This window comes from Cupressus sempervirens, chromosome 9, assembly GCF_028749045.1.
Source record: "Cupressus sempervirens isolate cs-2001-9-10 chromosome 9, ASM2874904v1, whole genome shotgun sequence".
NCBI lineage: Eukaryota > Viridiplantae > Streptophyta > Pinopsida > Cupressales > Cupressaceae > Cupressus > Cupressus sempervirens.
The window spans coordinates 815,480,719-815,506,601 of NC_143126.1; the positions used below are offsets into that span (position 1 = coordinate 815,480,719).

The 25,883-nt window shown below is 35.5% G+C and overlaps 1 protein-coding gene across 1 annotated transcript; it reads right to left on the reverse strand.

Annotated features, from left to right (window-relative positions):
- Positions 1-397: 397 nt before the first annotated feature.
- Positions 398-20,158, reverse strand: LOC149541187 (carbon catabolite repressor protein 4 homolog 1-like). Its single transcript, XM_089802188.1, has 11 exons — positions 19,597-20,158; positions 3,808-4,573; positions 3,494-3,580; positions 3,292-3,375; positions 3,123-3,209; positions 2,904-2,996; positions 2,434-2,487; positions 2,240-2,331; positions 1,840-1,954; positions 1,545-1,689; positions 398-988 (listed from the first exon to the last, which is right to left on the reverse strand). The coding sequence occupies exons 1-11, from the start codon at positions 19,752-19,754 to the stop codon at positions 843-845; spliced, it is 1,827 nt and encodes a 608-aa protein (XP_089658314.1). The 5' UTR covers positions 19,755-20,158; the 3' UTR covers positions 398-842.
- Positions 20,159-25,883: the final 5,725 nt, after the last annotated feature.

Below are 25,883 nucleotides of genomic sequence, written 5' to 3' on the forward strand. Positions count from 1 at the left end.
ATCCAGAAATAAAAATTGCATTAAAAATAGACCAGGTATAATATCAATTCAGAATGCAGTCCTATTCGGTTTTAGAAAGAAGTTAAGACGCCTCCAAATATCACTGGAGCTCAAACAGCATTGCCTTAACTAGTTACTCCTATTATCAAAGAATCTTCCATAAACTGTTAGCCACATAATATCAATCAAGAAGATGCATCTTTGCAAGAGGAATTTGTTACATTGTTCAATCACCACATAAGTATACAGAGCAGTAAGGTCAAGGAACTATGAATAAATCTATAAAATTCATTAAATGGCTTTAACATAAGAACCAGAACATGTTATGCATCTATTGAGATGATTGCTAAATGGAAACCTTCCAAAATACTGTGAATTTCGATCCATCAAAAAAAGATCAGAAAACCTAAACGGAACTCCCATTACTCTTCCGTTGATAAATGCTGCTGTCATACATGCAGATAAATATTGGTCAGACCTTATTGTCACTACATTATCACGGCAATCTTTCTTGAACCCCATCCTCTATTATAAAATGTACATGTGTGGTATTCTTGCAATTCAAAGGGTTTAAGGACAGCCTACTTTAAATTATGCAAGCAAAATGTTGCCAGGAATTCTTCATGATACATTATGATTATACCACCATCTCAGACAAGGCAAGGGCCAATGTAGAGATAAAAGATAACTTGCAAAATACAAACAGGAAAAAGTGGGCATGTTATCATTTAGACCATTGCTTGGGAAAATGATATTCACTAAATGTCCCAATCAATACCATATTGGCACATCGTATGTTTTGCTTGGGCAAAGAAGATGTATAATCTTCTGACATACTTCTGCTAGCGTCGCGGCCTGTGCTTGCATCGGAATTCTGCCAAAAGTGCAATGTGATCAGATGACCACTCAGGAGAAGGAAGACCTGTGTCTTTGCGTAAGCTGTCCTCATCCAAAAGCTCTAGCAGAGACTCCACTGTGAGTGAATCCGCTGGAATCAAAGCATTTATATTAACATGACTGATGCTTAATGAAATAAAAATTATATTATACATGTTACCACCAAATGGGTACACAACAAAAAACAAATAATGGATGTCATTTTTTAGTGCAAATGATTGAAAGTTATTGATTAACAAGAAAATAAAATACCTATTACATATCAAAAAAATTGAGTCACTATTTTCCAAGGCTTTGTGAGGGTCCTTATTTCCAAGGCTTCTAATAACAATGCCTAGTACATTCAAACTTTCTACATTGATAAGGTATTTGAATTACAATTCCAAGATATCCCTAAAAATGATTAATGATTAATTGAAATTGCCTGTATAAAACTATGAACAAGAATTCCCAGGAACTATCTATGAAAATGAACTAAAAATGACAGTTCTATTTTAAGTTCTACTTGATTTTAATTCCCAAGGCTTTAGAGAACATGTCAAGCAGATTCAATTGTCCACATGAACAGAGAAACTAAATTAGCATTCCAAGATATCTCTGAAAATAAAAAATAAATAAAAATGTTGGAAGAAAACCTTTGAAAATACCTGTATAGAATATATAATCCAGAGTTCCCAGGAAATCTCTAGTACAATTTGTAAACAAAGGTTCATTTGTTAGAGGGTCCACTCGTCGCCGTTGATGCTCTTGGCCTACTCCCACCATCCTTACAAATGAAGAATAAGCACTAACCTGTAAAGGAGAGCATCGAAAATTTAGAGTCACAATAATAACTCATAGTATGAAATAACAAATTACAAACTTAAATATGGTTATTAGCATACATGAAAAAAAGGAGGATACAACCAGTTTAGATGCCCATTCAGTGATGATAGATCTTACCAAAGGAAGCTGATGGCAAAGCTTGCTTGCAGGACGTAAGATACCAAGAGGATCTGTTGCTAGGTCTGGATGTGTACTGTCAACCCTTCCCGTGGCAAGAAGAGAGTGAGGAGCACTGGAATACAATCCAAATTCAATTTTAATAAACAGAAAAAATCTCTAATATTACAATAAATTACACAATGCAATCAGCTCATATTAATTGATCTGACCCTCTTCCACTATTGGCTGAAACAAAATACTCTGTAAAATGTTAATGTGCATAACTTCTGTTAGTAGCTGCATAAGTTTATAAATTATAAGAAATAAACTCATGCAGCAATTTCCAGAAGCTATACACATTAACAATATGGACTGCAGAAATCATGTGTATAAAATATTTTTTTAAGGTGATACAGACCTTCCAGGAACTGAGTTGAAATCGCCACAAACTAACATAGGTATGTCTGCACTGGCAGCTATTTTTTCCAAACCTTTTAGAAGTGTGTGCACCTAGCAAAATAAATACAGCTTTTAATCAGCTGAAAGATCATTATGGCTATTTATCATCTCCTCAATTTTCATATATATAGAGGGAAAACTGCTGACACATACCTGCCACAATTTGACATCTTTGAGTTCTGGGTTTGCATTTATATGTGTATTTGCCTGAATAATATAGGGCACGTACGAAGAAACTATGTTAGTAAAAGAGAAAAATATAGTAACTGTTTGCATTTCCAGATTTTTGTCTGATCAAGCTACTGGATTACAGAACAATGTCTAACACCTTAAAAAAGACTAAACAATGTTCAACTGTAAACTAAATCTGGCGAGCAAAATATTCTAACATCTCTGAACTATGAAACTCTCGAAAACAATCCTAAACATGAAAAATGAGGTATGTATCAAGCATATACAATTTGTTATAATCTGAAAAAGCAAAATATTCTAACATTTCTGAACTATGAAACTCTCAAAAACAATCCTAAACATGAAAAATGAGGTATGTATCAAGCATATACAATGTGTTCTAATCTGAAAAGTCTCTAGCATCAAATTGCAGCCAAATTCAACAAGCATACCACACAGAGAAGTTGCCGTTTGCCCGGTGAAGGTGCATCAACTCCATGATTTGCATCTTTTGCTTCCAAAACAACAATAAGTGCAACATTGTCCTAGATATCAAGAAAAGATCTTTCTATGAGGTAAAAATCTTAACTTTTAATAAATAATATCAAGTTTTAACCAAAAATAGGAAGTAGAAATTAATCAATCTACAACATATAAGGAACCTGAGCTACCTTAAGCAGGCGACTAAGGGCGGCCTTTTTCTGAGCTGGTGGCACTACTGCTTCTGTCAAAGACTGTGCAGCTTTATTGAATTCAACCTATAGACAATAGAATGCAGAAAATCAGCGAATCTCATTACCAATAAGGTACAGATACATCAAAAATAGGACACTTTAATACCTCATATTTCTTAACAAGTGAAAATCGATCACGGCGATAAAATGTTGCACAACCATCAATTGCATATATTGTGCCAGTAAAAACCTGCAAACCACACATTTTTGTGATCTAGCAAACCATGTGCTTCTATGACCTAATCCACATCTCCAGACACAAATTTTACTCAAAGACAGAATATGAAATGGTTAAATTGAGCTCGAACCTCTGTTGTTTTTTTCTTATAAACATTAGCGTAACCATGCTTCTCTAACTCAGGTGCAAAGAACTCGTCAAAGTGATCACTCTGTACCTGAATTTCCAACAGATCAGACATTGAATTATTAATTGGTACATTGTTGAGACAAAAAAATAAAAGAATGCAGTATGATTCATACCAAGCCTATCACCAACCTGTCATAAACAAGTTTAACATATTTCATGCCAAATGTGGATAAACAAAATTAAAATGTTTGTAGTCTAGAGTATATACAATCATCTCAGCATCCTCTTGCACCAATGCCAAGATAACAAACATACCTCTTGAAGACAAAGAATATCAGGACGGTAGCCAACAATTTCACGCAACAAATTCTGACGGCGATATGGCCACGAAAGAGCCCAGGGAGGGCAATAGCTATACATGTCACTGGTTGCATATAAATCTGACAATACATTATATGACAGAACTGTGAAAGTTCCAGAAGCTGCAGTGCGTCCTTCAAGCTCCTGATTTAAAACTCCATCAACTTGAGTTACTGGGACCATGCGTCGTGGAGTAGGTGAAGGAGCTGGGATGACACGTGAAGTAAGGAGAGTGCAGTTAGGACCTACTGGTGCTCCTGTGCTTGCTTCAACCACCACACATTCCAGTTTCAAAACATGGCCAACATCATCAGCTGTAGGCGTATACGTTTTTGACCGCCCAACTTCATACCATGTCTCACCCTTTTCTGAAACAGTAGCAGGGTTTAACAGTGCAGAACCATTGCTTAGGCTTGTGTTTAAAACTCCCGTGTTTGAGGTTGACCCAACTAACCCCCCTGTACCAAGAATGGAAGAACCTGTGCTGCCAAACCGCCCAAATAGCTCATCATCCTCAGCTCCATTTTCATGCACTGCGCTGGCTGCTCGTTCATGTAATTGACGGTGGTGATACCATGAGTCCGAGAAGCACTTTGGTGAGCAGTGATAACTCTTTGTAGCAGTTATCTTAGCCTTTACACAACCCAAACACTGTAGAGTGGCAAGTTCAGATGGATGGACACTGCAAACTGCAACCTTTTTGTCACTCTGGATTCGGTACCTGCAAAAGTACAACACCTTTTTGTTAAAAGCTACTTCCTGAAAAATATTGATTATGCAAAGAAATAGCCATCCTCTAAAAAGATACACTAATTACTTTTGTTAAAGAAAAAAAGAAATCAAGGGAACAAAAGCATGTTTTAGCATCATTAGAAAGAAATATACCAGGCAACATTAATACATAATACCAGAGGACATCTAAAAGTCTGCACATTTTTTGTCCTTGACTGTAATTGAAAATCAGCTCCCATTCACAAATTTTGATTTTGTGAAGCCAAATGTACACCACATTTGTGCTACTTTAGTAGTAAAGAGTAAGATAAAATACAAGAATTTCAAGCAAATACAAAAACAATTATGTTTAAACCATGCATTAGATAAAGTTATTGTTGTGGCAGAAAACTGGCAAATACCATTCATTAATAAAAAAAATCTTCTGAAATGGGGAAATCTCATCAAGCCATCAAGAGTGCAGACATATTAATTCAATCCCCTTAGTCACGTAGAATCTAATTGAACAGCAATAGCAGGACATCAATCACAACACCAGAGGTTCACTGCATAAAAGAACTTGGACCTTGATATAGTTGAACACTGGATAGTTCATTTGCTTAAGTTAGTGTACTTCAACCTATTATAGGATTGTCAAATTCTAGCCATGGATGATATTGCACAGTGATTCTAGGGACTTGTGGAGAATTTCAAAATATTTGGATAAACAAAAAAATTGACTATTGATAAGGTGAGAAGTTAAGGATATTTAAAATGTAATTCTGAATAGATATCTTGATTCAATCAATCCTGTTTACATGTTTAAAATTTAAAATACATCAACTTTAATGACACATAATTTGATAGTTTCATCCATAGTTCAAAAAAACATAGATAAATCACCAAAATCGCAAGTTCTCGCGTGTTATTTGCAGAGCCATTAAAAACGAGCAAAAACTCGCCGGCGGAAAATGGATTAATATCACGGCAAGTAAAACACATAATACCGCATAAAATTGCAGGTTTTTCCACCAAAAATCGTTCGCCACAGTCAACGCATGAAGTCGTCGACTTTTCGCCATGTCGTGACTCTATTTTAGGGTTTTCAGGCTCAACAAAACGCCCTTTCAACTGCGATCTCTCCCGCGGTAAACCCTAATCCTTCACCTGCGACTTTCACTGCAATTTGAACAGCATTTGACGGTGACCTGCGATTTCAAGTTTGAACTCGATTTGGAGTGCGATTTGGAATCTGGACTGTGATTTCAGTGCGATTTGGATTTCAATGTACAATTTTCTATCTGATTCTATCTAAAAAAATTCTCATAGCTGATTTTAATTTTGGTACATGCCATTTCCAACGTATATGATTGCAGTAGTAGAAGATATCGCCCTAAGAAGCAAGTTTTGCTCTGCTGGAAGAAGTCACACAGGCATCATGCCTTTAATCATAGTTGTTTCTTTACTTACATTAGAGACTTGGGATTCAAGCACATTGGCCTTGACAATGTAAATTATTATTTTTACATGCAAAAGCATACTGACCCGAATTACAATGATCTGATGATGTGCTCTGGGGAGGTGGGTTGAAACCTGAGGTGATGTGACTTGATGATTTTCCCTTGTGATATTTTCACCATTTAGGTTCAGGAGTTCGGAGGCACATTAGTAACATGCACCTTCCTAAGGAATTAGGAAGAAAATATATTAAATTGTACCACCATTAAGAGTTGAGAAACAAATTGTCAACATGTATTACAATTATCATTCAATTCCATCTTCATTATTAAAATTCAGATCATTCTCCTGATTATTGTTCTTTTACCATTATAGATCGTGGAAGGAAATAAGGTTAGTATCAGGATTGTTTAATATTCTTTAAATTGTTCCATCTTGAATGGCATGTTCTTGTTGCCAGAAAATTGAATTTTGATTTCCATTATTAACATTAATAAGGTCCTACTGTGGCCAGAGGATTGTGAACCAGTGGAACTACATCAGGCAGTGGACAGTCACTCTAGCACCATTAGCCTTTAGAACTGTTACAGGTATATTGAGGAAGGTTCATGCCAACCTATGGAGAATGACATTTAATTGGAATTGTGTGTCTGTTATTTTTTTGACTTGTTCAGGTTATATTGACAAGAAATGAACCTCAAATTAAATAGAAAGATGTTTGATTAGCCTAGGAAAGGTCAAAGATACTCTCTTCTCAGTTGGGGAAGTATAATAGTTGAAACTTGAAACCAGGAAATGGAATGCTAGTCAGAATAGCTGGATATTATACCAGGGTTATCTAAATCTCCCATGGAGTTTTCCATAGGTGAAGAATCTCTAGAAAGTTTGTCTTGAAACAAAAAAACATTAAATTGTCACCTTGTAAGAACCTGACTAATAATTTTAATTGAGGGAAACCAGTAGGGTAGGTATCTTAAGTTCTAAATCATTCTATGTTTGTTTTGTATTTTGAATCTTTGACTCTATGTTTGTTTTGTTTTCTATCTAAAGTGCATAACTCATGTGCCAGTTGACTCTTATCTGTTATGTGCCACTGCTTCTATCTTTATTGATTGATCTGATTTTTTGTTTTTGTAAAGTGGACTTGTGTGTGTCACTGAAACAGGATGACTGGTGAAGGCAGAGCAAAGGACCCTTTATGAAAACATGGTATCCCAAGAGCAAACAAAGGAGATATCCAATGTATCCATTGCTTTAAATGCATGACTTCAGGCATAAGCCGATTGAAATATCATCTTGCAAAGATTCCATGCAATGATATTACACCGTGTCTAGAGTGTCCAGAAGAGGCTACAAGAGAGGCTATGGCAAGCCTTCAACAATATGCACAAAGTAAGGCAGCAAAAAAGAGGATATTCGAGACCATGGCAGCCCAATGGGGACTTTTAGTTCTACAGGATCACAAATAGGTGGAGAAAGTTCTTCTTCTGTTGGGCCTCGGATACGGGGATCGGGAAGTGTGAGTGGGTCTTTAGCAGATTTTTGGGTTCCACGTAACACTCCTGGTGCTCAACCCGGCTTCCTAGGTATTGCATGGAACAAAGACATGCACGAAAAGACAAAAGTGGCAATTATGAGATTTTGGGTCCGGAATGATCTTTCCTTCAATGCTTTATGCAGTCCATATTGGGATCAAATGGTAACTTCCATTTCTTTGTCTGATAAGGGGTTCAAGTCCCCAACTCCCTATGAGATGAGTGGGCCGTTGTTAGATGACGAAGTAAGAAACATTCATCAGCTTGTGGAAGAGCAAAGAAGGGTTTGGGAACAAAAAGGTTGCACTATTATCTTTGATGGGTGGACTGATGGCAAAAATAAGACGCTCATCAACTTTCTAGTTGCTTCAGGGGGGCAGTTGATATTTCTAAAATCGGTTGATGCCTCTAATCAAGTGAAAAATGCAGAAAATTTGTGTAACATGTTGGATGAGGTGGTAATATAAGTGAGAGTGGCTAATGTCATCCAAATTGTGACTCATAATGCAGCTGCATATGTGGCAGCCGCTAGACTTCTAATGGAGAGACATCCCACATTGTTTTGGAGCCCTTGTGCTACCCATTGTCTCGACTTGCTTCTTGAGGATCTAGGGAAACTGAGCTGGGTAGAGAAGGTGATTGAAGATGGAAGGAATATTGCGAAGTACATCTACAATCATACATGGGTCTTGAGTCTTATGAGAGAGCACACTAGTGGTAAGGATCTTGTACAAGCAGGGGTCACACGCTTTGCTACTAATTTTCTAAATTTGCAAAGCATATCAGAGACATTGTTAGACCTAGGCACATGTTTCTTGATAAGAAATGGTTGGAGAGTCCTTATGCCAAGAAGCCTAATGCAGAGAAGATTGTGAGGATTGTGTTTGATGGTAACTTTGAAAAGCTAATGGAGGAGACCCTCAAAGTAAGTTTTCAAATCTTAATTGATGATTTAGAATTTAATTTTGAAATATTTTCATTGGCTGATTTTGTATGTTATATTATGTCTACGTATCAAAGCCGTTGGTGAAGGTTCTACAAATTGTGGATGGGGATAAAAACCCCATGGGGTTTCTATATGAGGCTATGGATAGCGCAAAAGAGGCCATTCAGCACTTGTATAGGTCAAATGAGACAAAATATAGGCCCATATGGAACATCATTAATTGTAGGTGGAACCGACAACTCCACCAACACATTCATGCAGCTGCCTACTACTTGAACCCCAAGTACTATTTCTCCGACACTTTTAAAGCAAATGCAGAGGTTCAAATTGGCTTGGACACATGTATTCGAAGATTGGTTGCTGATACGGACCTTCGAGACGTCATACTTGATGAGTTACAGAGCTACAAGAGGGAAGAGGGGCCATTATTTTCTTCCCCTAATTGCAAGCGTAGGAGATACACCTTGCAGCCAGGTTAAAAAGAACTTGCGTTTACTTTTATCATACCATTTATTTCGCTCGTGAAGTTTATTGGAAGTTTTACTACATCATAAATGATTCTTTTAAACCTTGCAGATCTGTGGTGGGAAGATTATGGTGCCACAATGCCTAATCTTCGACAGCTTGCCATCCGAATTTTATCGCAGCCTTGTAGTGCTTCTGGCTGCGAAAGAAATTGGAGTACTTTTCAAAACATACATACAAAGAAATGTAATAGGTTGACTCAAAAACGCCTAAATGACTTGGTCTATGTGAAGTACAACCTTCTCTTGCACGAGAAGAAGGTGAAAGGGCAAGCTTCATATGCAGTACTAGACTTGGATGACATTGATCCATATTCAGCAAATTGGATTGCTCCTCTTGATGGTGAGGGTGCAGATGAGGATGTGGGCGAACCTTTATTGACAGATGAGCAACTAGCTGAGTTTGAGATGGAGGCAGATGACTGGGATGCAAATGTGGCAGCACGTGAAGTGGAACCTGAGCTTGGTCATCCATCAGAGGCTTTTGTGGAGCATGAGGCACCTACTAGGGCACCTGTTGAGGATGTTGCTAGAGCAACTACTTCAACACCACTCACCCAACAGCAGCGATCTTTTTCGAGTTTTACTCGTAGACATAATTTATGATTGCTACTTTTAGTTTTTATTGATACTGAAACTTGAACTTAATATGTATTCAGAAGTTGTTATTTCAAACTTTCATGGAGTTTGATTGCTATATGTATTGAACTTATCTATATTTTTATGTTATACAGTTATACTTGTTTTTCAGTTTATGATTCTATTACTATGTTAATCTACTAAGTTTTAATTGCTATGAAATTATGAATTATTGTTTAACTCAGAACTTTGCTTCATATATGGTAGATATCTCAAATCATTATATGTTCTACAAATGTAGTGTGTATGTATGCATTTTTAAAAATATTTTAAGAAATTGTATATTTTCAAATGTTCGATAAAAGTGCCGATTTCTTGCCGAATACTTCGCCGATTTTTCACCGATTTCGATATTTTCACAATTTTTGGGTCAGCCAAGATATTGCCGATACCGAATTTTTAAACTATGACTTTCATTAGACAAAAGGATGAAGCGAGCAAAAACCATTTATAAAATAAATATTGGGATAATCATAACACTTATAGGGTCAAACAAATGAGCATCATTAAAAGAAACCTAAAAGGTATAATTGCCAACCAGCCAGTGAAGCATGCAAAAGGCAAACAGAAATCATTTTAACTGAATATTGTTGAATATGATAAAACGCATGGTTCCACATTCCAAATGAGAAGAATATATAATATGTAGAATACAAAAAGCAATGAGAGATTGTAAAGATGCACATACAGTATCTTCTATAACACCTATTACTCATAAAAATGTATAACAAATCCATCAAATGTTAATAGCTTACATACAGCATCTTCTATAACACCTATTACTCATAAAAATATATAACAAATCCATCAAATGTTATTAGCCAGCAGTTGTGACATATGGACTTAGAATGGCTGTTTTAAATCACAGAAACAAGGAGCTAGAGAATAAATCAAGCTAATCAGGAAAACTAGTCTGCATCCTCATTAATGGAAAATACTGTCACATATTCAATAACAACGAAAATATAGAAAGATGAGATGAGAAAAAGCTGTTCCAACATACACATTTGCCCCAACCTGTTGAAGCATCATGTAGGTGAATGATGCTGTAAACAGGATGAACAAGAAGAAAAACAAAATTGCCACAATGCATGCAGGTGATTATAAAGTGTCAACAGTGTTTGTATGAATGTACATATCCAATGCCACGATTAAGAAAGGACAAGATATCCAATATTAAATTCCATGTCCAACAAAAAAAATTCAAAGAATCAACAGGTATAAAATTGAAGTCAGAAAAATGCAACTTGCTAATAAGGCCCAGAAGCTGCCAAAGAGTAAAATATTAACTTAAACGTATTTGCATATTATAAGGTATGAATAAATTGTCAAATTGGATTTTAAGGATCTACTTGGAGAATATGCATTTAGAGAAAATTAAATTGCATATGCGTGCACAACTTAAGTCAAAATTCACAATTCACTAAGTTCAATTAGGAATGCTACTGAAATCATTCTTGTGAACTTGTACAGAAATGAGTCATGAAAATTGACCAAATATTACCACATCACTTCGCTGTTCCCAAAACTAATATGACTAGACTTACTTTCAACAAAAATCCATTATAAACCAAAACAAGAACTAGATTCAGCTTTATAAACCAAAGTAGCAAAACTCGACATAGAATTTTGCCATGTTATAAAACACCTGTGTTAGCAATTAAAAGTCAAGGATCTAAAATGATTAGTGATTTTACTTACAAATATTACTGCATTCAAGATCATTAACAAAAATGAGGAAAATATTAAGTTGCCCGTTCAAGTTTGGTTACAAAGGACCAGCTCGCTGGTACAGCAAAATTTTGAAAAGGGGATTGGGTTCATTTGTAGAAAAACATATAAAAATTACACGAACACACATTTATGAAGCCTAGAAGCATGAGTTAAGATTAGTATGTCACATAGTATCATAAAAATATTTAAACAACAAAAACAACATAAACTTGTAATCATAGCATCATGAATCATGATCATACCATCATAGCATCATGAATCATGACCATACCATCATAGCATCATATACTTCAAGTTCAACATCAAAGATTCAAAACATTAAAATTAAATCATAACGAGTCCATGTATCATTGTTTGAAGTTCAACTAATGGATTAAAAAATTATTGATATCCTTCTTCATCATCTTCTTCACTTCCCTTCTAAAAAAAAATTCTCTTGGCAACGTGTTTGAGGTAGTTTTAGGTGGTTGCAATTTTAAAGTCTCCAAGTCCGAGAGTGAGTTCGAGTAATTTTGGCTTCCTGAAAGTAATGTGTGTCTTGGGTGTAAGCAAGTGGTTGAGCTAAGTCTATCAAGAATATTGAATTGATATTTGAAACCAAGTGTTTTGTGAGGAAATGATTTAGAATCATTAGAAAATCAATGTTCCAGATTCAATTTGACCTCAAAAACCAGGACAGGTTGTGGGAGATAACACTGCTGAAGGCATGCAGAATCCTGGAATTTGCCTAAGTCTAGGATTTTTTGAAAATCACCAAAAATTAGAATCTACATTATAACTCTTCAGCTGAAACCTATCTCAAAATCCTAATGGCATTTATACAAATATAACTTAAATCCTCCTGTCCCTAAGCTGAAAATTTGACTAAGTACGACATCAGTTCAACCAGTTAAAGACTGCTCCGCCTGGGTACAAATGGCAAATGGGTTGATTCAAACAGGGTGGCTGAAAATTGAACCCTGCCCAAACCTGCAGTCGAACTGTACTGGGACCAGGTACCAGTTTTAACTTCTGCTGGTTCAGGAGGCATTTCCAGCGAACTGAATAACATAGGAAAAATACAATGTCACTGAACTCATAATTATCCAGACAATTATTATTGAATCACAATTCTGGTAAATATGGTCATTAGAACTGTGCTTGAACACACATTATTCCATTTAAAATCTCTACTTAAGTGACAAGTTTCTTGTAAACAATATAAAAAGTTTTCGTACTTTGACTCCATGTTGAAAAGTGGAAATAACAACTCCTAAACCTCAGATAGAATCCACAGAAATAAGCCAACAAGATCAATCATCACATCCATGCAATGATCCAAACTGCCCAAAGCAGCAACCCATGGCTGTGTGCATTGAACAAGTAACCTTTAGCATATATTTCAACATTAAAAAGACTATATGTTCAGTGTATAACTATCAAATGTTAAGCAAATCATTTTGGTTAGCCTGCAACTTTTGAACATGTAAGCAGAATAACAACTGGGAGCTTGTATGGGACAGCAAAGCCCACTGTCACCCAGGAACTTGTTACAACTTCGACAAATGAGGTGTGTAAACAAGTGGGAGAGGTCCCCTTGATCCTATGTTGCCAAAGATGAGAAACGGAAAGGGTAAATCTGCAGCACCTTGTTAAGAAACAAGGTTCTTTCAACACATAAAATGTACAGAAAATCTATATATGTTGAAGTTACAAATTCTTTAGAAATTCATCTATCCATTGCATATTCCTGATAATGGTGTCTAATCAAATATCCTGAAGAAAAAAATCAATAGCATAATTCGAGAAACTATTGATAAAAACAAGAAACAAACACAATACAATTAATAGCATTGGTACATCTTATACTATCAAAAAGCAGTGAAGCTAAGCATAATACGAATAAATTTAGATGAAATATCAACCTTATTCATATGCAAGGGGACTCTTAAAATTTCATGAATTGTCATCTAGTGTTGGAAACTTACATTAAACCCAATAAATAATTTAATTAGCAAAGCCAGCCTGCCATGGTGTAGTCGTAAGCCTTATGGCCAGGCAATTGTGTCTTGAGGAATGAATTAAAAATTAAAATCGCTTTTGCTATGCTTCCTATGTGAGTGAATTCATGCACAGACCAAAACAAAGAGCAGAGGAGACCTGGGTATCATTCCCATGTAGTTTGCAATATCAGCTAAGTCACAGGGTTCCCCAATTTTCAGCCCCAGGTTCCAAATTTGCTGAACCTATAAATAAATAAACAAAAATTCGGCTGAAAATCGTACTGCCAAAAAAAGCAGTTACCATTTTCTCAAAAAACATAGTTCCTTACGGCCTTTTGTAGGGTTTTTGGCATTTTTTTAGATAAATCTTACTGCAAACAAATCAAATTTGGAAGATTGTTTGTGGAAGGCTACGGAAAATCACTGCATCCATTATCTGTCATTGTCTGCAATTTTTGTGTGGATGGCTAGGGAAAATTGTGGCAGCCATCATATTCATTGTCTGCAAATTGTCATGGTGTGTTGTGGTTGGTCGTGGGCCATTGTCTAAAACGTTTGTACTTCGTATACAACCTGTTTGTGGGTCTGGTCTGTAACCATTGTCTACAAATTGTCACTGCCCAGCCTGATCATGAATCATCGCTGCCTCTCCTCAACCTGTCAGTTCCATTCCTCTCTTCTCCCAATGACGGACTGCATTGTTTCATGCTAAAATCCATAGTTTAGCTGAAAGTCTCTATATATTATGACATACAATTCTTGTTGAGACCTGAAACTGGAATTGTACTTGAATTCAAATTCCATGATATTGGAACATCAAGTCTGGTATCAATATTTTGGAAATTGCCCGATTAGATGGCAAGGACACTGTTATGGATGTCGGTGTGTGTGTGTGTGTGTGTGTGTGTGTGTGTGTGTGTGTGTGTGTGTGTGTGTGTGTGTGTATTTATGCTTTTTTATTTGTTTTAGGTTTCAACTTATTTAAATTTATGTTGCCTTTAATTGTTTATCAATATCAATTTATTAAAACATTTGACTTTCTGTAGAACGTTATAAATTTTATGTAAACTTTTTATTAAAATATTAATATTTATTATTTTATGTTCATTCATTCATTATTATTTATTATGCTTATTTAAATTTAGGTTTTTTCATTTGTTTTGGGTTTCAACTTATTTAAATTTATGTTGCCTTTAATTGTTTGTCAATATCAATTTATTAAAACATTTGACTTTCTTTAGAATGTTATGAATTTTGTCTATTTTTTATTAAAATATTAATATTTTATTATTTTATGTTCATTCATTCATTATTATTATTTATTGTTAGATTACATTATTTTTATCATTTTTTATTATGTTTACTGTAATGTATATATATTTTAATTAAACATTAATATTTATTAATTTGTATGTTTATTCATTAATAATTTTTATTTTATTTTATGGTAAACTATTTTGATAATTTATAAGATACACTTTTATTTTTTGAAAATTATGAAAGGTGAATTTAAAGCCAATTTTTCCCAAGTTTTTTGACCTTGCCGAACTTCATCCAAACTTCATAGTTGCCAAACTTGAACTCAAACTCAAACATTGTGACTTGAAATATCAATACATAGCGGAACACAAATGCCAAGTGAGCTTGAACAAAATAAACCCTGATTACAGAAAGGCCTTTCCTAAGCTTCATGAATGTTGAAGCTGCATGGTGATGCATTTACTTAGAAAAAGAAATCCAATAAAAAGTCTTCTTTGTTCTGGTGCAACTCTTGGTTACATGCAAGTCCCAGTTTAATTTTGACAGGAAAACGATACCTTGGGTAAGAACAACTAATGTAATACAGCTTTAAGAACCAAAAACCTTCAATAAGCAAATTTAAAAACAGAAAAAACAAAAAAGATAAATCTAACTCTGATCTGTCAATTAAACGATCCTCCAACATTTCAAAACACAAGCTACCGCCAATTGATGGCAACAGTGCAACAGAGAGTCAGATCAACAGAGTGAAAACATGGTTAGAAAAAAATGGTTAGACATGAAAGAAACTGTCCTAAAATGTTGCAAAGGCCAGGCGCAAGTCCAACCTGAAATTTAACCATCTCAAAGCGCCTAATAATAGTGACTTCACCAAATTGAGAATAAACATGCTTTGTGCAGCCAAACAAGTTTCATCAAAGAAGCACACAAAAAGGAGGTTGGTGCAAATTCCAAATGATGTTGTCAAAAACAAACCAAGTCAGGGAGGCATTATTCAAATTTCACATTTGATAAGGCTGCAATTCCAAATTTCACTGTGAAAAGTCATTCCAGAATCCATATGCATTATTGTTTCTATGCAGGGCCATAAAACAATAGCGGCTGATAAACAAAGAAGCCGAGAAAAAGGTGATTGATGCAAGTTCCAAATAAGGTTGAGCCTCAACAAAGAAGCCCAGAAAAAGGGGGTTGGAGCAAGTTCCAAAATATGTTGTCAAAAATAAACCAAGTCAGTGGGACATTATTCAAATTTCACATGTGATAATGCTACAATTCAATTTTCACAGTAAAAAGTCATTCCATATATACATAATTGTTGCTCTGCAGGGCCATAAACAAATAAGGCTGAGATACAACTGCCCTATGATAATATTGCACTACAAACATTAGGTGTTAATTATCGGTTGATTTTTATAGATTAAAAAACATATATGTCAAAGATACCTTACCAAATAAGATTTTTTGAATTAAATGGTCAAATAATGGTATTAAAGATTCAATTTTAAATTAAACACTTGTCAACCACCCCTATGTCAATATTCAAATGGTAAAGCTACAAATAACCCATGTCCAAAAAGTGAATTCTATCTTGATGATCATGAAAGGGTTCCATTCTTACCATGACCATTATCCAAAGACATCCTTGGAGGATAAGACGAGGTACAAGCCTTGAATTTGGCAAAATAAGCTACCTCAGCCTTCGGCTGCTAATCAAATAAACTCTGATCCTAAAATTTGAGGACTATTTTTTAAAACAATTAACAGCCATTTAAGTTATGAACTCCCAAAATTCAGCTACTAAACAAATCCATGGCACAAATGTGGAACAGACTGTAGTCCATCATAAATTAAAACACTAAAACAAGAAAAAATCCCAAACCCTCACACCAGAAACTTCATAAGGCAGGAACCCAAATTACATGAGTAGGTTTAATTTTAATACAGAACACTCAAAAACTAAATTGCCTCAAATCAGGTTTCCAAAATAGAGATGAAGCCTAATTTAAAAAAACGAACGTTTTAATGTCAATGATTGAACATCAGTCATAAAAGCATCAGGAATTTAAGGAGTTTCAAGTCCACAATAGGGAGACTTGTAAAGCATTTGGAATTAGGTTAAAATCGGCACATACACACACCTCACTACATGTAGCATACATCTACTTTATGAATCCAGGTGCCAGTCCAAGATACAAGCCCGTGGCACCCAAGCAGAAGGTTCGCCACTAAAATATTCACCCAATGAAAAAGATAAAAGATTTCAATTTGACTTGTTTACTGAATTTAAATATAGATATGTGTATTCTTAGCCAAAACCAAGAACCAAATCTCAGGAAACATCATGAATTATTAGCACATGAGTAAAATCTAAGACATTAAACTCCATATTGAGCACATTGCACCCCCAGTGGATGAGTCAACATGCAAGTCCACAGAAAGTGTTTATGAAATAAAATAAAAATAGCATATTTCATATTTGATATTCCATTCAATATACCAAGATTAATGGTATCAAAGTCAACACAATGATAACAGCATCAAGAATTTGTAAAAGAGCACAAAGCTCAAATCTCAGAAGACATCATGAAGTTTGTGGAAATTAGTAAACTTAGGTTATTCAGCTTGCTGACAAGTCCAGGTGCAAGTCCTTGGTGAAATAAGACAGTTAGTTTGTCTTGCATGCTATTAGAATTTAACTGTGAAATAAGGCCCACAATAAAAATAAATTGTATGGGCTTTACATGATTTCAAAAAACATTTCCAGAAAAAGGAGACAATCCAGTTTGACAGTCTTACCATGAAAATTAGATGGAAAACGAGTGATCTACTTAAAAACCAAACATTTTCTCTATAAATTTGCACAATGGGATAAAGATTTATGACACAGGTACCAAACTACATGGGAACCCAGTAGAACAGAATCTTATCTATCTTAAGAAACACAACCTCCTTGCTACAAAATATAATATAAATTTTACAGCATAAACAAATTATATAGACATGCAAAAATTTAGAGAGGATCTCCAAAAAAAACAATGGATTCCACTTGGTTGCAATCAGTTTGATGCATCAGATTTTTTTATGGCATAAGAAAAAATTACATGTGCACCCATACTTTCAAAAGGAGTTTCTGGAAAAAGACTAGAATTTTAATTAATTACAACCAAAACTGAGTACAACTGGATTTAATCCACCTACATAAAAACAAACTTGCACTACATGATTTTGTACAACGCTTTCCAGAAACAAAGTGGCACAGGGACTTATCCACCTGTAAAAAATACCTTCTCTGTACAAATTTATGGCAACAGAAAAAATTAAAATTCATGGGCATGAATAATTTGACAATGGATTGTACAAAAGAAAGTAGTGAGTTCCACTTTAACCAACATTATAAAAATTTAGTGAATAGAAAAAATAACACATGTAAACAAAATTTAGAACAAATTTGTGGGAACAGCAACAATAAATTAATTACATGCAGACACGTTTTTTTAAAAAGGATTCAAGATAAGCACAATGTGTTTCAATTGGTTTTACTTACCATCAAAATTAACTTCATCAGTATCCAATCTTCCTCTAGAAAGCGCAAATCAATATAAGTTTGAAGCAACAAGAAAAACAAATTTACTTGGGTATGCATAATATTAAAACAGCTATTTGAAGATTTTTGTGTAACCAAATCTAATCTGCCTAATTATTAACCAGTGGAACACCGGCGCTGGGGTACGTCAGGGCAACTTTCCAGTTCCAACAGAAAATATAATTAACATGAGCACCTGGAACTTTTAGTGGCAAAAGCCACTACAAATCACATAGGTATACATGATGTCAAATAAAGAGATTCTAAATTGAACACCAGATTAAAGTTTGATAGGCCTACCACTGAACTTTATTTGGTTCAGATGTAACCTACCAAAACAGAAGGTAAATTTTTCTTTGCAAATTTGATGCAACAACAAAAACAAGTTACATGGGCATACTTTCTTGAAAAAATACAAACATCAATTACTGGAAAAAGATCTAATAAACTAAAGCTTCTCTCTACAAAATTACCTAGTTGTTATGGCACTAGCAAAAAGATTTTACATACAAACATATAATTCCAACAAGCCCTTCCAAACAAATTATAAGAACGTGTGCAATATCAAAAGAAAAAATCCCCATGGATTAAAGTTAAAGGTACTGCTTCCATCAAAATATGAGTCAACAGCAAAAACAAATTACTAGGCATACACAATTCAACAGCAGCAAAGAATGATTAGAGTTCAATTCTCTCCTCACAAAATTTTCTACAAGTTTGTTCTAGCAGCATAGACTGATTAACATGGGCGCGAGTAATTTTAAAAAGGTTTTCCACAAAAAATTAAGGGGTTCCCGTTTCACGCGTTAGCCATCAAAATTTAGTGGAACAATATTTTACAATCCGCCCGACAAACTATTCCTACGAAAATTAATTTGAAAAAAAAGAAATTACCAAAAACACAATGAATTAGTGTTTAACTTCCTGCCTCATCGAAAATTTTGTGGCAACAACAAAACCAAATTACATGAGCAAATCAGAAAAAAATTTGGTCACCACCGAACACAAGCTTCATGGACACGCAGAATTTCAAAAAAGGGTTGACTTCTTGCCCGTCTAAATTTTCAAAAAACAAATTACGAGGTCCCTCGTAAACTTTCAAAAAAGGGTTTCCTAAAATAGAACGCATTCTAATCTAAACCTATGCCAAATAGCAAAAACAAATTACATGAGTAATCATATACTATAAACGAGCTTTCAAAGAAGAGGAGTGATTACAGTTTAAACTTTGTCCCTGTAAAATTTACTTAAAAAATCTACGACAACAGCAGATTCAAAATGCACGGGCATGAACAATTATCAAATGGGCTTCCAAAACACAGCAAATGGGCTTCCCAAATACAGAACGGATCAAAGATTTCACGTTACTCACCATCGAAATCTCAAGTAGTAACCGTCAATGGGGCTGGATTCGGTAAAATCGTCGTTGGTGACGGAACTATCAGGACGACGAGAGAGAACGTAAGGTAACAGCTCGCAGCCCACAATCGGAATCTCAGACGGAAGGTGCACCCGGAGCACTTTCAGCATGCTTCCCGCCCCCTCAAATCCCCAATCTTTACAACAAAGTCTCCAAACCCTAAACTAATTGTAATAAACCCCGCAATTAAATCGTCTGAAAGAACAACAGCATTATAATCTTTGATGGGCGGATCCGCCATCACCTGACTTGGAAACCCGCCAGAGTTATTTCCCCGGCTTTTCTTTCCCAGTCTGCTTTTTATTCATACATGTTTCAGTACAGCAGTGAATAAATTTGTGTGTTTAAACCCGCCCAAAAAAAGTTTCGAAAATAGGTCTGAATATGCACCCAACAAAATTGGATCGCAAAATCCAGAGATTTTATTAACACAGATGCGAAGATCTCAAAGAATAATGGAAGGAATTGTATGGAATAGATAGATCTTTCATAGATATGTTTTCATTGTTTCACTACTCTTCTTCTTTATCACGTTGTCTTTATAACCCTTTTCTTACTACTCTCATAAATTTATAATCCGAGTCTATTATTATAGTCACTGAAATTGGGGGGCTGATTTGTGGTCACGTAATGTAGCACTTTCATGGGAGGTTTCCTAAAACATATTTGGGAGGTTTCACGTAATGTAATATTGGGAGGTTTTCAAATTTTTAATATAAATATTCTAAGTGTTTTCTAAAATATTATACAAGAAATATGCCTCTAGTTCATGTGACCAAAAGAGGAAAATCAAAATTTTATCTAAAGAGAAAGTGTGTGTGAGATTAAAAGGCAATTCTGCAATTTTAATTAAAAATAGTTTTGACAAATTGTCTCTGTGATCAAAACACAATATTGCAATTTTTATTAAAAATATTCAAGGTGTTTCATAAAATACTATACAAGAAATAAGGGAGGTATAGCGTCTAGTTCTTCTTAATACAATTGTTGTGAAAAATTACCTATGATAAAAAATTTACCTAAAGAGAAATTGTGTGTGAGATTATGTCAGTAAACAGATTTGTCACTAAAGAAATTAGCCCAACGAAGTGTGTGACAAACCGTTCACAATAGTTGGATAGGCCTTGGTATCTGACCCTCTGTGTTTAGAGGGGCAGCTCCCTCGTAAGATAAAATTTTAGATTTTTCAATACAGATAAATAAAACTTAGAAAAGAGAAAGGAAAACCATTGATAGCGAATGCACCACACGCCTTCAACGTTTTCATAAAAATGATGTAACCACTAATGAGAGCAATGAAGGACTACGCTTGAGAACTTTCACCATCACAATGCTAATTCAACCATTCATGAATACTCACACCGTACCATGGAAATACTCATAAAATGAATCAACACTTAACAATTCAGAACTTTAGAAAGAGAATGCCAAATGTACTTCCTTTATTTCCTTGCACCAAAAAAGTAAGAAATAACTGATTACAAAAACAACAATTGTACACACTTTCCAATAATTGCTTTTTCTTATCAGAGCATAAGTGTTCCCCTGTATCCAAGTCCAAAAAAGTCCCTTATTACATTGATCTCCAGAAATTTATAGCCAATCTAAAATAACCAACTTTTCGGGTTCATAACTACCCAAAAAGTTAGAGTTTGGACTACTTGAAGATGATTCATAACTAACTCTAACCCTCGAAGCTTAACTACAGTTAGAAAAATGAAAACTAGAGTTAATTCTAAAGTTGACCTTTTTACAAATTACATCAAAAAAAATCTAAGACAACTTTAGATAGAAATACTTCTAACTTTTAATTCTTTGAACTCATTCCTTGATCTGTAGTTGCTACCAGCAACTGAGTCAAGTTTGCCTTGTATGCTCTGAATGATTTGATGACTTGAGCCAAAGTTTTGTTCTTAATGACGATTAAACTCTGCATCTTCAGCTTACACAACTCATGTCTCTTTCTAATTTGATCCAATTCTGTGACACAACCTGACAAGTTTTGAGTACAGGAATTCAATGCTACTGAGAGACTGCTCAATTTCATCATAACACTAGCATCTGAACTTTGTTTACTACCAAGTTCGATGTTGATTTTTGTTTCTATGCATTTCAAGATGGAAGATATGTCTAGATTTTGAGTATGTTCATTAATAGGAATACCTTCTACGATCATTGGTATTTCTCCCAAGGCCCTCTTTTTCAGTAACTTGCAAGAGTTTAAGAATTGTTCTCCTTCATTCAATTGTTCATTCATACTATCATTCTTCCATCAGATGTTTTCCAGCCATATGTCAATTTGCTCTTATTCTCCAGTGCTGATTAACTTTAGTGACCTGACTATATTGTCGTCCATGCTTTTAATCTCTACTAAATTGGCATCAATTTCTCTCCAGAATGTTTGTTGTTCCTTGAGAGTTGCCAGTTCTTTTTGAATGCTTTGTTGTATATGATTCGCTTTGGTAAATGTACCTTGAACATCCTAAAATAAGCTTGATGCCTATTCTTTCATGCTTTGTACCCATGCTTTCACCATCTTAACATACGTTTGGCATTCTCCTATGTTTTGAATAGTTTCTTCATCAAACATCTTCTTTGGATCTTCTGTACTTTCTATGGATGAACTAGGATCTGGAAAGGAGTCACCAACCATCATTTTGATGCATGAAGAAAGAGCTCAGACTTGACACTTGAGTTGATTCTTAACTTGCTTATCTCTCCTTGATTGTTCTATTAGGATAGCAGCTAACACTTGAAAATTGTGTTCTTTCCCTTCACGGGTAGTCCGGCCTAGATCCACTTTAGTGATGCTAAAATCAAATTCATTTGTCTCATTTATGTCCTTCTCTGTGACTGGTTGTGCAATTTCAACAGATAAATTACCTAAAGTAGGGTTCACTGTTAGTCTGGAATCCATTTTAGTTTTCTTTATCTTTGTACTTATGTGCATTAAGTCAGCTACAACATCTAGATTGGGCGCCTCCAACTGAATCGTCCTTTTCTTCTTTCTCTCTAAACTTTGTTGTAACCAAGATGTTGAAATACTGGCGGACGAGCCGATTACTGAAGGAACCTGTAAGACTGTAGATGATAAGTTCAAGTTATGCACATTTTCTACAACTGGCTCCTCTTGGATTGCTTCTGTGCTTTCAGGAGACAATGAGCGTGAAGGAGATGTTATGGATTGAATCATCTCATCTACAAATGAGGGTAAAGCATTCATCTCAGGAGCTTCGTCAATCATTTGTTGAATTGGCTTTAAGGTCTTCTCCTTGGGTTTTGATCTCTTCTTCCTAGTGATCACATTGAGTTCACATGCTGAAACTAGGTTAACTCGTTTATCTGGATCTTCACCATCATCTCCCCCTTATGTTCTATGCAAAGAGCCTGAGGATGTAGGAATAGAAGACGGAATGGCTGAAACTGATGTTCCTTCTTGAGAAGTATTATTATTATTTACACTACTTCTTCCTGTTGACTTAGTAGTAGTAGTGGCTTCTTTGACTTTATTCTTTAACCAAGTCTCAGTTTGTTGAATCACAAAGAAAGTCCTTTCCTTGAGGTCTTTTAGTTCTGGCAGCGACCAATTGATATATGGCAATTCTAGTAATTGTATCCACTCAAAGAAGTAAGGATCAATCAAGTCTGACCCGTCCTCTGTTACGCCTATCACATCCCATCCCATTTTGTAATCAATGATTTGTTGTATTGTAAATCTCATCCAGTGCCTTTTTCTAACTTCAAAATCATTCTCACAATTTGCCCAATAATCTTCCAATGTGGGAAAATGAAGATAGCCAGGTCCAAGTGCCAAGTTTTTTTTAACATACCCGCTACCATCAAATGGAAAGCGACTGTAGAAAGAGTGTAGAGTTATGTTCACCATGGATCTCTCAATATTTTGGGCATCTGAAGAAGACAAACAACTGTAATGTCCAATGCAATTGGGAAAGGGATTGATCTTTTGTTCCTGCACTTTTTGTTTACTTGACCAATTTGCCTACAGACTTCTGAAAGTACCAACCTGTCATCTACAAAGCGAGGCAACATGAGAGGAAAATCTTGGAAACCTCTGATGCGGATGTAAGTGAATCGAGGATATTGTATGAAGAAGCTACCATAAATACTAATGAGAACTGGCTGCTTCAGGAGAAATTCGAAGTTCTATGTCTCCTTGTTGTTCCCTAGCAGTGAACATAGAAAAAGCATCATTCACCCTACGAAAGTGTGCATTGCTTTGTTTCAATTGCAACTGGGGGTAATAGTTATAAATTTGAGTGGTTAAGCTATACTCCCCATAAGGATTTAGACCGGGCCATGACTTCATACTTGCAATTGTGTACATTAGATATGAGGACATGTAAAATCCTTGATTTGCATTGAATCCTGTCAACTGGTAATGGAGAGCATCGCTAATCATTTCTCCCCAATCTATAAATTGTTTCCCAGTGGTGATGGTTTTAATATACAAAAACATCCAATCTTGAAAATCTTCAACTGCTTGATTTCCCACCACTCTATTGAGAAGAACTATCATATCAGAAATGTCTTCATTGAAGATATTCCTGCGTAACATTCTTGGCAACTACGATTGTCCTCGCCTGGGTTGATCAAGCCAACTTTTAGCAATAACATTGAGACGTGTTTTCTTATTCTGATGGAAATAACCTTGGGCACCTTCTTTAGAAATTTTTGTAAACTCTTCTCTTACTGGCAATCTGAAAGTGATGGATATAGATATTGGGTCCAACCTTGCTACGACATTACCTCCTGCAGTCTTGATGTCCCTCGAATTCTGATCATATGCCTTGATACATTCTAAAACCAATTCCACACATTGAACTGCGAGTGGATGTCCTCCTGCATGGGCCAGACCACTTTCCAGCGTTCGATGTGCCAGGGGTGATTTATCTTCTTTGCTCATCACCTTCCAGAAGTCTGCAATTTCTAAATGCCCCATCTTTGTGTCAGATATTTTGGGGAGCGTGCTTTTTAGTATCACAGGAGGTTCCTTACCCTAAAAATTATACCTCATATTGTCACCCGTCAACTGTCAAGGGCTATCCTGGCAATAGCGCGGAGTCAATAGCCACTTTTCTTTATATCAAATTTGGTGTTGTATCTTCAAATAATGATAAGACTTCATGAAAATCTTTACTTCACTTTGAAGAATCCAGCTCTCATGTGCGACAAAAACATTTCATCGAACAATTCACCTTCTTTGAGAGCTTGCTTTGTGACTGTTCTATGTATTCTTGTGCGGCAGTTTAGAAGTGCTTTATTGGCATTATAGGTTGCTCATTTTGTCAAACGGATAGTAGGCACGTTTAAAAATATGTGCTTCTTCTTGATAGCGGGATTTCTTGCTTTTTCTTGGACTTCAAATTATCTTCAAATGTCCCGCTCACGTGCTTGTCTATGCTTTTATACTGTCCATGCACCTCTGCCCATATGTCTTTTCATACGCTGCACTTATTCTAATCAATTGATGATATTTGGTTGGACCATATGAGGACACTGGCTTTGAATGTATTCGCTCCATTGTTTTGCCAACTGTTTGAACTAATTAGTGACATGAAATTCTTTCTATGGATACTGTGGGAGGGAAAAGCCGGGGGTTACCCGAGTGTTGGAGATCAAAGAATTCTGTCAAACGTTTCAGTTATACTCTAAAGCGCATTCCATCAAATAAGTCGTACCCACTGCCTTGTATTTCCATATGTGATTCTAAACTCAATATTCAAATGCATTGTGAGTTTTTCAACTCCAAACACCAGTGCTAATGCAGCTTGGGAGTATAATAGTACCATTGCTATGTTGTGACAGGTTCGAAATACCATTGTTTTGACAATATCGAGTGTCTTGGAGCATCTTCCCGCAATTTTTGTTTAACAATGCACATGCTTTGTTAGGGGCGGCCTTTCTAAATAGATCATGATTCTTGATTTGCATGGGACGACAGAGCGATGTGTACATCAAATAACACACTCATTTTCGTGCACAGTCTTTCTGTGCTTAATACTACTCATTGTACCACAACCTGGAGATAAAGTATTTTGTCAAACAATTCCCGTGCCTTGCTTATGGTTGCTTCAATAATCACCTTTTACATCTGCCTCATTTCTTTCTAAGTGCTTGATATCAGCCTGAGAAAGCTTCAAGACGTGCCACATCACACCTCTGGTTTTTCCTCTCAACTTCATGCATTTCGATCCTATTTTTCTGATGTCACGGGTAAG

Bases quoted from the DNA above. Each gene is read 5' to 3' on its own strand.
- LOC149541187 (XM_089802188.1), bottom strand. From the start codon at position 19,754: ATGCTGAAAGTGCTCCGGGTGCACCTTCCGTCTGAGATTCCGATTGTG. The intron at 3,210-3,291 runs GTATTAAAGTGT...TATTGTCTATAG, and splicing joins CACTTGTTAAGAAATATGAG to GTTGAATTCAATAAAGCTGC. The intron at 2,488-2,903 runs GTATGCTTGTTG...TATATTATTCAG, and splicing joins AACGGCAACTTCTCTGTGTG to GCAAATACACATATAAATGC.